The 15,015-nt window shown below is 39.3% G+C and overlaps 1 protein-coding gene across 2 annotated transcripts in view; it reads left to right on the plus strand.

The window, feature by feature from the left end:
• akt1 (v-akt murine thymoma viral oncogene homolog 1) overlaps positions 1 to 14,602 on the plus strand; it is a 52,201-nt gene extending 37,599 nt beyond the window's left edge. For both annotated transcript variants that reach the window (XM_015389936.1, XM_015389937.1), the window contains exons 9-14: positions 107 to 232; positions 3,189 to 3,317; positions 9,813 to 10,027; positions 10,137 to 10,224; positions 10,336 to 10,438; positions 12,840 to 14,602. In XM_015389936.1, the coding sequence (XP_015245422.1) occupies positions 107 to 232; positions 3,189 to 3,317; positions 9,813 to 10,027; positions 10,137 to 10,224; positions 10,336 to 10,438; positions 12,840 to 12,919 (741 nt within the window). In that variant the 3' untranslated portion in view covers positions 12,920 to 14,602. The remainder of the gene's footprint in view (positions 1 to 106; positions 233 to 3,188; positions 3,318 to 9,812; positions 10,028 to 10,136; positions 10,225 to 10,335; positions 10,439 to 12,839) is intronic.
• Positions 14,603 to 15,015: the final 413 nt, after the last annotated feature.

Below are 15,015 nucleotides of genomic sequence, written 5' to 3' on the forward strand. Positions count from 1 at the left end.
TTTGTTGTACTTTTTTGTCACTGATGGATTGTTTGCCATGTCCTCTGGACTCCTTAACTCTGCTTTTATTTGGCAGCAAAAATAAATCTCCCATTTTCCTCCTCAGCTTTTCTTCCATCTGTCAAGAGACCGGGTATTCTCAGAAGAACGGGCTCGGTTCTACGGTGCAGAGATAGTGTCAGCGCTCGACTACCTGCATGCTGAGAGAAACGTGGTTTATAGAGATCTCAAGGTAACAGTAAAATTTGAGCCCATTTGCTCACATTTAACTACCTTTCTTCCTTTTGTTTACTCTATTTTGTCGCCTTACCACCATACTCTTGTTATAAACAAATTCAAAGCGAAAAGAAATACCTGTTGAAGTACATTAATATGATTGAATGGTCCAGAAAAAATCTGGAGCTAAATACAAGATAGAAATTGTAAAAAGAAAATGTATGAAGATTAAAAAAAAAATGCGAAAGAAACTGTGTCAAAATTATTAGGGTTTAGGTTTTAACTATTCATTTATTTCTATAATCTTATTATAAAAAAAAATAAAGAAAAGATAGAAGAAAAAAATACAGGTTGAGATAGGATAGATGCACACAAACACAATAAATTTTATTTAGAGAAAAAACTTACTTTGCATTTTCTACTCAATGAGAATATGCAAAGGGTCAATATGGCCACGTCTAGATTGGGGGTGTTCAACCCCACCTATCGACATCTCCAATGCTTTAGCCTTTAGATGCACATTTTCTTCACTGTGGCTGAACCCCTCATAAGCATGCTCTTTCTCAGATCTGCAGAGGCCTGGCAAAAAGCAATTCATGAGATTCAGATGTGTTTGAGACGAGATGCACCTAAACTTAACATGATGGTAGCTCTTTAGAGCTGGACTGATAAACAAAGCTGGTACAGATGTACCTATTAAAACTTCCAGCTATAATTCCATTGAAATGTTTTTCATAGGTATTTATTCAGGTTAGATGACTATATAGGCACACAAAACCTTTCATTTGTAACCTTATTTTTCTTCAAAGTTAAACTATGTAGGTTTCTTTCTTTAAACTTCACACTTTTAGGTATTTTGTGTTGATCATTTAAGATCCCAAATAAAAAACACAAGTTTTTGATTAAAATGTGTGCAAACAGTACATGTTGACGGAGTGTAAACACTTAGTAGAGCTTTGTATATTTTAGTTAGCCTCCATCTGGAGCTGTGGCAGTGGACTTGGCTTATTGATCTGCTTCTAGACAGCACTGCAGCTGGACCTGAGAGTGGTCCGAACACTGCAGTGAAGCACAAATAACCAGGATTGTCTCTAATGGCCCGCATGCAGAGCCCTTAGTGTGGCATTTTTCCACTTTGCAATATTATTTTGTGTTGCGACGCTGCAGTTTAGCAGGTTTTTGTTTGCAAAAGAAAGGAAAGGAAAAAAAACACACCTATCTTTACAGCTCTAATTGGGCCTTTTTAAGAGCCGTGTTTGGATTCAGGAATGCTATCAGTGCTGCAGTGGGCATCTCTAGCCGTACATCCTCCAGCTGATAAAACTATACCAGCCAGGTCAGCACAGCGCAGCTCTCCCTCCCTCCTCCCTTCCCTTGGGTTTACGAGGCAGGCTCCCAGCCTGCAAGGGTTCTCCAGAAAATGCCGGGGTAGCAGGATTGGAGGATGTGCTGACTCTGACCGGGCGCTTCTGGCCACGTGTGAGCTACAGCTGCTAGGTGACTTAAAGAGAAAGAGGTAGACACTTAAAGAGGGGGAGTCATGACACCAAATAATCCATGTCACTACAGGTCTGATTACCTCCACATGTCCTAGTTTGTAGTTCTTGCAAAAGTATTAACACCTATTAAACCTTTTAGTTATCAATCTTATCCGGATGTTTTTTTTTTGTTTTGTTTTTTTGTATAGTTGTGAAGTGGATGAAAAAACAAAGTAATTCTTCTATGTTTTATAGGTGAAAAAAATCTGAAAATTGGGATTTGGACATGTATTGAGATCCATTTGATATTTACCTCTAAAAATACTCAATGAATGGATGTGATTTTCTGTATAATACAGCTGTTGTATGGAGGCTTCTTTTAGCGATCCAAAACACTGGGGAGCAAAAACAATCTAAATACACCATACCCATAGAGAAACGTGGCGGCAGCTCCATTGTGTTTCTTTTCTTCATTAGGGACAGAAAAAACTCCTCAGAGTTGATGGAGGAACAAAAAACCCTAAACAAGGAGACAGAACTGCAGCGTAACTATTCAGATAAATGCTTGTGTGTTTTCTAAGTATGGCATAGAACATGAAATAACATGAGCAGCAAGTTGAGTGTAAAAATTCCCCAAGCTCACATGTTGTTCTTCAGATTAATTTGCCAAACTGGGGAAATAAAACACATCCTTTTTTTTTTTACCTCTCAAAAAGGGAAGAAGGAACGTTTTTTTTATTGTTAGCCGTGTCGAATTAGAGACGCAATTCCTCTTTGCAGATATTTTTATTACCCATTGAGACGAGTTCATTCATTTTAGAGCCTTTAGCATCACTGAAAAACAAAATTACTCAACTGGTTTTAAACAATATTGACCAGCCAAAACTAAAATTCAACAAATGATAAGTTATGCATGTTTTAAAAAAAGAACACACTTTTATTAAGAAAAGAAATATCTAATATTTGAATGTTAACATTTTTCACTAATTTAATGATTCAGAAAATTATGAAAAATTGTATTCATACTTTAAAATAAAAAGTGTTTTAATACAATTGCAGAACTGTGTGTTATAAAATATTATTAAGGATTTAATGGCTGTGTTTGCTAACCAATCAGATATTAGGGACTGTTTAATTTATTATTATTATTTCAAAATTGATTGTAATGAAAAATATATATTTGAAATTTTTGTTTTATAAATAATTCCTTTTTTTATTATATTAAAAGATTATTTTAGTCATTAATGTATTTAAATAAATATTTTATTTCTATTTATATAATTCACATGTCATATATTCTTTGTTTATAAGTTTTAAAGCAGATCTTTTACCGAGTTGCACATTTGGTCCTCAATCAAAAGGGAGTCATAACAATTAAAGTGTTTTTTTTTTCCCTTTTTTTTTTTTGCTTAAAATTTTTTCATAAATCTCTAAATACTCAACTTAAAAATGTTTCTTTGTTTATTTCTTTTCCTTTCGTTTATATCTCTACAGCTGGAAAACCTCATGCTGGACAAAGACGGACATATAAAGATCACAGATTTTGGGCTCTGTAAGGAAGGGATCAAGGACGGAGCCACAATGAAAACGTTCTGCGGGACGCCAGAATACCTTGCACCTGAGGTAAACATTAGATATCCCGATTTCAGGCTTGCAGCTGCAAAAACGTCTTTCTAAATGGGTTTTAAAATCATTTACACATATGGAAGAGAATGTTCTCATAGACTGTGTGAAAAATGCCCAGTCTGCCTTACATTTTGTTCTGTGGGGTTTGATGGTGGTGAACCTACTTGAAGATTTTAAGAAAGAAAAGAGCGTTCAGATAACTTTGATACACTTAATTTGGAGTAAGTGTTTACTACTTAGTCCTAACCTAAACACAAAACAAAATGGAGCTTGAATCATTTTTGGAATTTTTTTCCTCATCCCTACACAGGGTGTCCATCTATCTCCCATTCTTGAATTATTTTCTCTCTACCTGCTTCTGCACAGTAAACCTTTTATCTTCACACAGAAGATTGTCGGATTTATTCCCCTCTAATGACATATGCTGCGTTCTGTCTCTCTTCTAGCTCCTTACTAGCTCTCTCTTCTCTAGCTCGATCTTCTTCCACTGCCTTTGTGATGTTTGATCACACTGTCATGGTTTTAATGAAAAGTAATGCTTCTCAGTCCAAACAGCCTTTAAAATAAAAAATGCTTGATTAAAAATGTGATCTTAAAATTTAGGCTCGTTTAAAACCAGGGAACAATGTCAACTGGGGTCACATCTGGCTTTTTTTCAGCAAAAACTATAGAAGAAAGTGGAATTCATCAAGTGAACTTTATCAGGAATAGAAACCATTATCCATGTTTTTATGGCCTCTATATTTAATAACCATAATGTTTGGGTTCAGTCTGGCTTCCCTTGATCACCTTCATCTGGCAGAAAATGCTGCAGCCTAAATTCTAATAGGTGCAAGAATAATTAGCACATTGCTCAAGCTTTAGCTTTGCTTCTTGCTCTTAAAATGAAATTCTAAATTTATTATTTTAATTATTTTTTTTTAAGTATTTTAAGGTGTTGTCATATTTGGCTCACACTCTTAGGTTGACAGCGAGATGCTTTCAGTCATTCCAAAGACGTCTTTAATGTTTTAAGTTGCTGCGAGTCTCTGGAATGTTTTATCAGTTCACATCAAACAGACTTCCACCCTCTCTGACATTAAATCTCACTTTACAAGAACCCATTGATTCGCCGGCCTTAAACCCAGAATAGAACGTCATTTGTGTTTTTATTCATTTTGTTTTTGGGATTTCCCGATTAATCACGGTTTTATCTTTTGGTTTTTCTACTTCTTACCCGGAGTCTGTAGCTTTCATTTAGCTTTTCTGTGCAGTAATTTGTTCTTAAAAGCACTTTAAACTAATCAGTACAGTATGGATCCTTATACTTAGTCCTGTCTTCAAATTTAAAGGGAATTAGTGGATTATTCTTGCAGCCTTAACCAAGACACTCCATGCCTTAGTGGATGTCAGTCAATGCAAGGGAAGTATTTTGAAGGAAACAGCAGCTGTCCCAAAATGCCTCTCTAATCTCCAGCTGAAGTTGGGTTAATGAGTGAGCAGAGTGCCCAGGGCAGGGCCGCCTGCTCTCATATTTGCCGGCTCGGTAAGGGTGTGGCTACTTACTGTTGCATGCAGCTATGACAAGTGTTGGATGTGTAACCTGATATGTTGTATTGGGAGTGTTCGAAGCGTGCTTGTGGGTTCTCCCAGCCTGTGATCATAGAAATGCTCCCCGGAAGAAGGGTTTCCATGTTGACACAGTTGCCCTATTTTTTGTTTTTAGACTGCTTTAGGAATTTAGCATTTAGAGAAGAAGATGTTTGACTGGCAGGACCTCAGGAAATGTGAATTTCCATCTGGGAAGGAGGAAAAGAAAGAGAACATGGATTACAGCTGTTATATGGCACCAGAATAGGCCTGCTTGGGATGCTTCACCTGACCTGAGCACATGGTCCCACAAAGCATTCTGAGGAGCAAATGCAGAGCCTTGTAAAAATATATTAACACCCCTACAAGTTTCTCTCATCTTAAAACCCCTTTAGATTCTCAGATTCTCTGTATTGCATTAAGATTGTATTGGATAGACAAAGAGGCAGTATAGCATCACCGCATAATTGAAGAAAAATTATTTTAAAATGCATTTGTGTTCAGGACCGTTTAGCTTATTGCCATCAAATAAAATGCTGTGAAACAATTTTCCTATAGAAGTTACCCCGGTTATATCTTTATAGAGGAATTACAAGAAGAAAGCCTTTCTGGACAGGAAGCCAAAAGAAGTCCTTAAACGTGTTGAGGATCTTTTTGTGAGGCGATGTAACAAACGTGATTTTGTTTTGGTTAAAACAATCAAAGCACTGTTGAAAGAAAACTAAAAGTGTAAAAATGCCACGTAAACTCTGCTTTTCCTTTGCTTGGATACAGATTTATGGTAAGATGTACAATTTTGACCATTCTTTTAATATTTTTTTTTTGTTTGTTACAATTACAGATCCTATCAGTTCTTGATTTCAGGTCTTTTAAATAGAAGAATTATTAAAGTTAATATCCTATTAATTAGCTCGCTAACTAGAGTTCTGTCTGGATGATATGGTCTGAACTTCTCAATGTAATCTAATTCCTTGAACATCCAGCTTTGTTTAAATTACACTATAAATGATTACATAGTTAATTTAAGCCTTATATTAATGTCAAACCCATGAACTTTAATAAATATCTTGGGAATTTGCACAGTTCCAATTTCACATGGAAATTAATGGTTTAAAACTCATTAAAAACACATTTATAAAGTATCTGATGCTTCAGTTACTTAAGCCCTATAAGACAACTTGTATTATTTTATTTAACTGAGTCTAATTGTAGTTTGGTTCAAGGCTGAGCGTCTGAGATGGAGGGTAAAGCAGCGCAACAGGAACGCATCCAGTCAGAGTTTATATCCTCAGCCTCACTTACTGCACCTCAGCTCCGCTCAACTAGACTTCAGAGTAGTGATGTTTTATTCTTGTGGACAGAGGAACCATCAGATTTCATACTCTGTTGCTCATTTAGTGGGTTTTATCATATGTAACATGTCACAAATGAACTCATGAACAATGGATGAAGTTAAAATAATTTAAAATCATTTGGAAGTTTAGTAAACTTACATTAAGATGCTTTTCATTCTATCCAACGAAAACGAGGTTGGGTATCTGTTAAGACATAAAGTAAGAGGAAGAAAATATAAAAAGCTCCACTCTTCCTCCAGAAGCTGCGCTATATATTCAAGGAGAGGAACCGATTCCCTCAGAGAACCTATTTTATCACAACACTGGTGCAGCTGGTCAAAGATGAGTTAGGTGGTGTTAATGTTGGCCTTGCCGCTTCCTTTGCATAATGTAAACCCATCAGTGTCTCAGATAGCTGACTGGTCGTGTCTTTATTTAATGCTAAGCCACACTTTCTAATGCTGCGTCACAAACATTAGAGGGAGTGGCGGCCTAGTGGTTGGGGCATTGCGCTTGGAATCCTAAGGTTCCTAGTTTAAGCCCCACTCCCACAAACTGCCACATGAGCAAAGACCCTTTACCCTACACTGCTCCCTGGGCACCGCACAATGACAGCCCACTGCTCCCCAAGGGGATGGGTTAAATTCAAAGAGTTCATTTCGTTTCTCTGTACTTGTGACAGAGGGGAAAAAACAAAACAAAAAAAACAACAGATACTTGAGCACAAACTTCTGTGGATTCTGCTGCGCTTCCTGTTTCCGGTCGGCACCCTTGGCATCAAATTATCGAGAAAAAAAAATATATATATATATAACCAATTCTCACAGAATTAAAAAGTTATAAGAGGTTCTGGTTGATTAATAATTCCTAACACTAAATATATATTTAGCTAAAGCTACATGTGTAGTGCTATGTGTGCTGGAAATCCTACCACTGCACCTCATTCCTAACACACCATCCCAACTGTAATGCATCTCTTTTGAAAAAATCGGCTGCACATAGTTAACAGGAAGTGGGATAGATCAAAATCCAGTGGAGAAAGAGCTGTTAGACGCTGCGGTAGTTTGGAGACTCATGTTCTCTTCCTGTAGTGTGGTCACATTATCACACTAAGTACAACTGTAAAGAGGTATGGCACCCAACTCTCACAATAATCCAAATCTCAGATAAACCATTTGTGTAAAAAAAAAAAAAAACGTTCCTCTATTGTAAAGGCTTCAGTTTCTGTCCTTATCCCAAGGTTCTCTGTAATGACAGCTCCAAACTCACCAGTGGAGCGCTGGTAGACATCAGGGGGCATCACCATGGTAACTGGGTCGCTGCTGAGCGTCTCTATGGAGTGCGGGCCAGGCAGTGTTACAGGTTTTTCTGCAATAAACAATGACCTTGTTGTGTGTGCTGCACAGGAATGCTGTAATGTCTGGGAATATTCCACCCAGAGCTGCAGAGAAAAAGAAATGGAGAAAGAGGGAGAGGTAGGGAGGACGGATTCCATCTGCAACAGCCTGGCCAGTGTGTCTTCAGACCACAGACCTGGGCAAATTCACTTAGTTACTTTTATTAAACACTTACAGAAAGAAAACCATTATTGGCAGCTGAAAAATGCAGACGTGTTTAATCTAGCCCCCCAACACTGATCTGTATTCAGCGTCTTGAAAGATTAATGGCTGTCAGTGTAGGTCTGAAAAACAGCAGTAAGGAGAGTGCACCTCCAAAGAACCAGCAAGCATGTTTTGTTTTCTGTTTTTTCTTTTAATCCTCTTCTTTTTCTCTCTCTCTCTGCTCCTTTGGGGCAATGTAACAGTATTAGCTTAAGGCCGGGCCCCAAATAGGCAAGCAGGCAGTCCTGGTTACGTATATGAGGGATGAGCTTGGCTCCTGCGCTCCTGGCAGCTTCACAGCTGTGGTGTTCTTCTACATATATGGGGCAGCTGCGGGCCCAGCTGTCGCACGGTGTGAATCACACGACAGCAGCGCTGGAAATAGAGACAGCCCAGTAATCTTAGCTCCGTACCGGCTTCACGTTACCCCCTCCCCTGCCCTCCCGGCCTTTCTCGTTGATGCTCAGCACTCACCGCAGGACCAGACCCAGGGCCCACACAGACATGCAAGCTGCATGCATGCACACCGACCCACCAGTCTTGTTCTTTTTACAGACACTTCTGTCCATCTGTTTCTTGAGGACCACCCCCCGCTCTGAGCCAGTACACTTTTGTGTCCGTGTCTAATTCTTTAAATCCACCCTCATCTTTTTACTCAAGTGTCTAATATTAGGTCCACATTTTGCAGCATCACGCTGCTGAAGGTGTGGGGGAACACACTGTTCTCACCGTCTTGATTTAACCTTCAACATCCGCCTGGAGAGGTAGAATCCAGTACATGTCCCCAGACACCCTGGAACAACTCCGCTCTGCAGCGCATTACTCATGCAACAGGTTGCGCTGTTCACTAAGCATAACACCAGAGGAGTTTCTCATCAGAAAATGCCCCAAAAAGATATCTTATAGAGAACTTGTGACACAGTACTTCCCTGTCTGTGACCCCAGCTGTGTTAATTGATCAGTTTGATGTAATTTGCTTGTGTTAATGACTAATATCTTTGCTGCTTGTTGATCTGTTTGTGTTTATGCAAAAAAAGGGCTTGAGGTGATTAAATATGCAAGGCTCCAGGGGAAATTCTATACCTTCCCCTAATGTGAGAGGTGAGTCAGTGTTGGCTGAGGCGGACACACGACTTCTGACTGGGGGGTGATTTTGTTGGGGGTCGGTTGGGACGTTCAGAGACTTCTTGGTTTAATCAGGAACTGTTGTAAATGTTTTTTCATCCACATCTTCCTCGTTACCCAGCAGTGTACAAAAAAATGCGAACAAAAGTCGCCATTTGTTAACAACTTTTAGGATTGGCAGAACTATCGTAGATATCAGGGAATTTTCTACTGACTTCAGAAACCCATAAATAAATAAGATGTTGATTGAAGGTCTTACATTGATGACTTTTATAATCAAAAACAAGAGCTATGGACACCTCCATGGTCTGGCTGCTGACTCCCTGTTTGAGCTATATGTCAGTTGTATTTTTTGCCGTCACTTTTGGCCTGTTAGTATGCATAAATCTAAGACTCTGGGTTTGTTGTGATCCAGGTCGTCAAAAGCAGTAAAACAGACAGGAAGACTTGTTTTAAAAGGGTGAGAAGAAATGTGTCTCTTTCAGCAGATGATGTTTGTGATTCTCACTCTATCATTTTTCAGCCTTTTAGGCATATCGTCTATAAAAAGTGGTTTCTAAAAACTCTACTTGAACAGTGCGTTTGACCCTGCGGCTCCAGATGTCCTTTTATTTATATGGTTCTCATTTCCTGTTTTAAGAGGAGTGGCTACAAAAATTATTTGCTGTCAAAAACTTCACTGATTTGAAGAGTAGCAGAAAATCAGATCTTTTATGTTTTGTTTCTTTGCTTTTAAAATTCAAAGACCTAAATGTCTGAAATATTGCCTTTTAGAGATTAAACAAGAAGAATGTCTCTTTTTATTTTAAACCAAAAATATCAATAGTAAATCTCATCCTCTTTATAACTTTCCCTTCTCCAAGGTCCTAGAAGACAATGACTACGGCCGCGCTGTGGACTGGTGGGGTCTGGGGGTGGTGATGTACGAGATGATGTGCGGCAGGCTGCCCTTTTACAACCAGGATCATGAGAAGCTGTTTGAGCTCATCCTCATGGAAGACATCCGTTTTCCACGGACACTCGGCCCTGAGCCCCGATCGCTGCTCTCTGGTCTTCTTAAGAAGGATCCAATGGAAAGGTCTGATTGTCCAGTGTCTTGACTCAAATCTCATTTCTAGGTTTTATTTATCTTTATCATTCTTTGTAGAAAAACTTTTGCCTTACACGTGTTGTTTCTGTAATTCAAGGTTAGGCGGAGGGCCTGATGACGCCAAGGAAATCATGCAGCACAAATTCTTTGCTGGGATAAATTGGCAAGATGTTTATGAAAAAAAGGTGGGCTTTGATCTCTATAAAGCAGGATGACTTATAAGATTACACACAATGTCAGAGTGCTGATGGATAGCTGTGATCTGAGGTGTAAGCTTGTCTCCTTCCCTCCAACAGCTCGTCCCACCGTTTAAGCCCCAAGTTACCTCAGAGACGGATACCAGATATTTCGACGAAGAGTTCACAGGACAAACCATCACCATTACGCCACCCGGACAAGGTAGCGTCACTTTCTCATGAAAACTGTGCCCCCTTCTGGCCACACACACATTCAGCACATTTTAAACTGACTTCACAAAGTGATTAAAACAAACCGTGAAGCTGTTATATTAAGATATAATGGCTTAAAAAGTGGTGGCAGCAAAATAATGTAAATTTTATTTTTTAGTGCTAATTTGAGTCTTACATGTTTTGTTTTTTTTACCCCTAATGCAACATGGGTTGGAAAAAGATTCATTTTTAATACACACACACACACACACACACACATTGGTAGGTTGAAGTTAATAAAGTAATGAACAATCCTGAGATATTCAGAGTTTGGTTTCATAACAGCTTCATCCCTGACCTGTCTGCTGTGTTACTTCATCTTCATGATGCCACTTGTTCAGTAATGTTCTGTAAAAAACATCTGAAACCAATTCTATTGAGTTTATTCATATAGCGCCATTTCACAACACGTTATCTCAAGGCACTTTACAGAGACAATTTAACCTGATCATACAGTGGAATTGACTCAAAGGCAATCCCTGACACCAAGCGTGCTTGAAGCGACAGTAGAGAGGAAAATTTTCCTTTTAACTGGAAGAAACTTCCAGCAGAACCCGACTCGCTGTGAGCGGCCATCTGCAAAGGCCGACTGGGGTTCAAGGAGAAGCAGTCAGAGAGAAAGAGGCTAAGATACAAAAGGCAACTGTCAACCAGCTACACAGGCAGCCCCATCCAGGAAACGCATTGCCAGGCAGACAAGCTCTGAGCCATCTCCCATGTCAGAGGATGAAAGAGAGCACATCCTGTTAGTCACAGTCAGACAAACAGGACTACACTGGGAAAAAAAGGCCAAGCTCAAACATCTACAAACAAAGGTGTTCATGACATTAGAATAGCCGACACCCCTCTACAGGATGGTGTCACAGCCAAACAGGAACAGACCAGATGAAGCTAATATGAGAGAAAGCAAAAGAGAGCATAACGTTAGATATTAAATTAACAAATTCTGAGTGGAAGAAAAGAGAATGAAGCAGAATGATTAAAAAAAGGGTCCCTATGTCCTCCAGCAGTCTAAGCCTATAGCAGCATATCTATAGAGATAGCTCAGGATAACCTGAGCATTTCTTACTCTAAGCTTTATCAAATAGGAAAGTTTATACTCTTAAAGTGTCGCGGTGAACGCAGAGATGTCCCCGCCCCCTCCACAGACACTCTGCTGCAGCTCTCCCAAATTTTAGGTGACCGCAGAAAGTGCTACAGACAGGAGGCCTCTGAATGGTCAAATCTACATTCGCACTACACTATGCGTCTCCTGTTTGATACCTTACCGGGTTGTTTTGTTTGTATGACCGCCATTGCGGAAAACAACTCGATAGTTGGACCAGCGAAGAGTGAGGTGCGCCAGAACGCAGGAACCCTTTTTCCACCTGGATCCCCGCTCTTTTTCTCTCTCATGTCCCTCTATTGTCAGACAAACTTGCCCCCACTTCCTCACCCCTTCGGCCGTATCTAGACCTACAGCTAGTTTGTGATTTTCCCCCTTTGCGTCGTGGCGTGAAATAAACACAGTGCAGACCACTCTTCAATATTGAGCATAAAATTAAAAATGTCTGCATCATACCTGCATGCCAGCTCAAGGCGACACACTGCTGCAGGAGGATAACCAGCCCTTTAGAAGTACACAGGATGTCTGCTTCACGGGCTAAAACTGGTAGTTGGTTCCACAGGAGAGAAGCCTGATAACTAAGGCTACGTTCACACTGCAGGCATTGATGCTCAATTCCGATTTTTTTGTGAAATCTGATTTTTTTGCGTTGCTGTTCACATTTCCAAATATATGCGACTTGTATGTGATCTACTGTGTGAACCGCATTCATGCAACCTAAGTGTCCCGCATGCGCAGTAGAGGACGCAATGACGTCACAGGCCAGTGTGCTCTGTGTTTACGGAAGTAAACATGAATGTCATCCAAAAATATTTGATCCAAGTCGCATGTGGGCCAAAAAATCGGATTTGGGTCACTTCAGGCTGCGGTGTGAACGTAGCCTAAAAGATCTGCCTCCCATTCTACTTTTAGAAATTCTAGGAACCACTAGTAAACCTGCAGATTGAGAGCGAAGCCATTAAAGAAAAGCCGGATATAGGTTATAAGTTAACTATTCCCCAAGTGGATTCTGTTTACTAGTTTTAGTAAGCAGCGTTAGGGTTGCACTACTTCATGCTGGTCCTTTACATAAAATCCCAGTAGTATATGATGACTCTTTTTCACTGTAACATTATGAAATGTAATCAGGTTTAGAAATGAGTCTTTGTCATTAACTGCTATCATAGCAAATATTTAACCAAATTCTTTATCAGGTTGTATCTTAACATGAACAAACAGATGAGTTTTCCTTTTCTTTTATCCCCAGATGACAGTATGGAGTCATTTGACAGCGAGCGACGACCCCACTTCCCACAGTTCTCCTACTCTGCCAGTGGGACAGCCTAATATGCAAATCTCAAGCATTCCTCCAGTCCCACAGTCATTCCTCCTCTCCATCCGACTGCACTCTCAAAAGGCCCCAGCCTCCTCTGCCTAGTCCTCCCCCGGCATTGTCTGCACAAGCCCTCCCTCAGCCCCCCATCGGATGTCTCAGTCTGCGAGCCGTCGTTGTTGTTGTTTTCACAGGATGGAGGAAGTACGAAACAAAAAGCAAGATAAACGAGCTTGTTTTTGGTGGCCTTTGAAGACGGACCATGGAGAAAACACTATCCCTGCATTTCCTGGTTGTTATGCTGTACAGAGCAGGCATCCCATAATGAATGGGGAAAATTTGCTATGCACAAATTGGGCTACTCCCATAACTCAATAAAATATGTTATTGTTATTATTTTTTTGTAAAGGGGTTGTGTGAATTCAATAAAATATCAACCATTTCAAATAGGTTCTAGGCATGCTGTGGACCAAAAACATCATGTAAAGCAGAGAGTGTGTTGTTTGTTGAGTTGGTGATTTATCCATGTTTCCTGAGTCTCTTCAGACAATGTTTGGCCTCATAAAAATGAATGTACTGCATCAAATAAAGTTAATCTTCCTGCATAATGTGTTGTAACACATGCCTAATTCCCTAAAATTGAAAAAAGCCATCTTCGCTTTAATCTACCCTTAATGCAAAACCAGTCTAATGTATTGTCATTCCACGCCACAACGGGTCTGATTAATCGGCAGTGCAATACAGTCTAGTATGATGCGAATAACTCGAGCAAGACTGATCTCTTTTTTTTTTTTTCTTTTTTTTTTTTCTTTGCACATCACAGACCCACTGTTTCCTGTACAGGCTAATAAAAAGAAAGCATCTCCAGGTCCTGACATAAGTGCTTATACTCCTGGTGCCTTTTCATCTGGATGCTCCTTCTGCTCCGAATTCCTTTCCTTTGGGTTTTTCCCTCTGTGTACAGTACACTATTGGGTGTTATATTCCACCTGGTGCATATGCTGCAGCCTCAGTGAGGTCACTTCAACATAATACACTTCTTTAGGAGTACTTCGCAAGCAAACTAGGCTTCATGGGGAAACCCAGTCATCTTTGTTTTGCTTTTTTAAGGGGACCTTTACCCCACTCATGAGCTTCTGAGTTATTTATGAGACCAATATGGATGAAACGGAGTTTCACTGTGCCAATGATATGCACTTTGTTACCCAAAAATGATTGTATTAGGAACCCCCTATGTGTAACTTATGGCTGGTAAAGACTAAATTAGCTTCCTTTTTCTAAGACTTCATGTGTTTGAAGCATTTCTTCTGCTGAGGCTCAAACTGATGCTCCTCTGCCAGAAGTTACTGGAAGCATTTCAGTATTTTTTTTAACAACAAATGATAATCATACTTCAAAAGTGCATATTTTCATTGAATGTAATGGTTTTAATATTGTTTTTTCTTCAGTTGTTGACAAACCTTTGTTCACTCTTTCATTCTGTTTGTTACTCCTATGCACACTCCTCTCTTGGCTGTCACCTGAAAATAGGGAAAGAAAATTCATTTTATATTTTTTACTGCAACTTTTTTTTGTACCTGCCCCTCCTGTATTCCTGAGGCCGAAGACACCAGCTTTAGTAAACAAATAATATAAACTTTGTACACTGTTTTTACATGTTTCCTTCTCAATTGATGAAATAAAAGGTCTTATCAGTTGATGGGCTCATTTTTTTCTTATGATTATGAACCGAAATCCAACATGCAAACCCATAATAAAGAAGTGTTGGGCTATTGGAGCGCATGCTTTAAGGTCTTGGAAGTTTTGTTCTGAAAACCTTATACACATTTGAAAAACAAAAACTTCTAAAACATTTTCCATTTGCATTTTTTTTTATTTTTTAGCTCAAATAGTTTTTTTATATATTCAAAGGTATTTATTTTTTCTGTCTCAAAACCCCCACACTCTATTGACCCTTTACAGGGCATTCAGTAAAATATATTTAGAAGATCAAAATTTCAAGCCAATAGTCTTATTGGAATCCAGGACAAGACTTATTACCTTTGTAACATTAAAAAAATGTGAATATTTTGATGGCAAAAATTAGTGTCAATGTAATAACAAGAAACGC

This window comes from Cyprinodon variegatus, unplaced genomic scaffold (genome assembly GCF_000732505.1).
Source record: "Cyprinodon variegatus isolate N-32 unplaced genomic scaffold, C_variegatus-1.0 Scaffold480, whole genome shotgun sequence".
Lineage (NCBI taxonomy): Eukaryota > Metazoa > Chordata > Actinopteri > Cyprinodontiformes > Cyprinodontidae > Cyprinodon > Cyprinodon variegatus.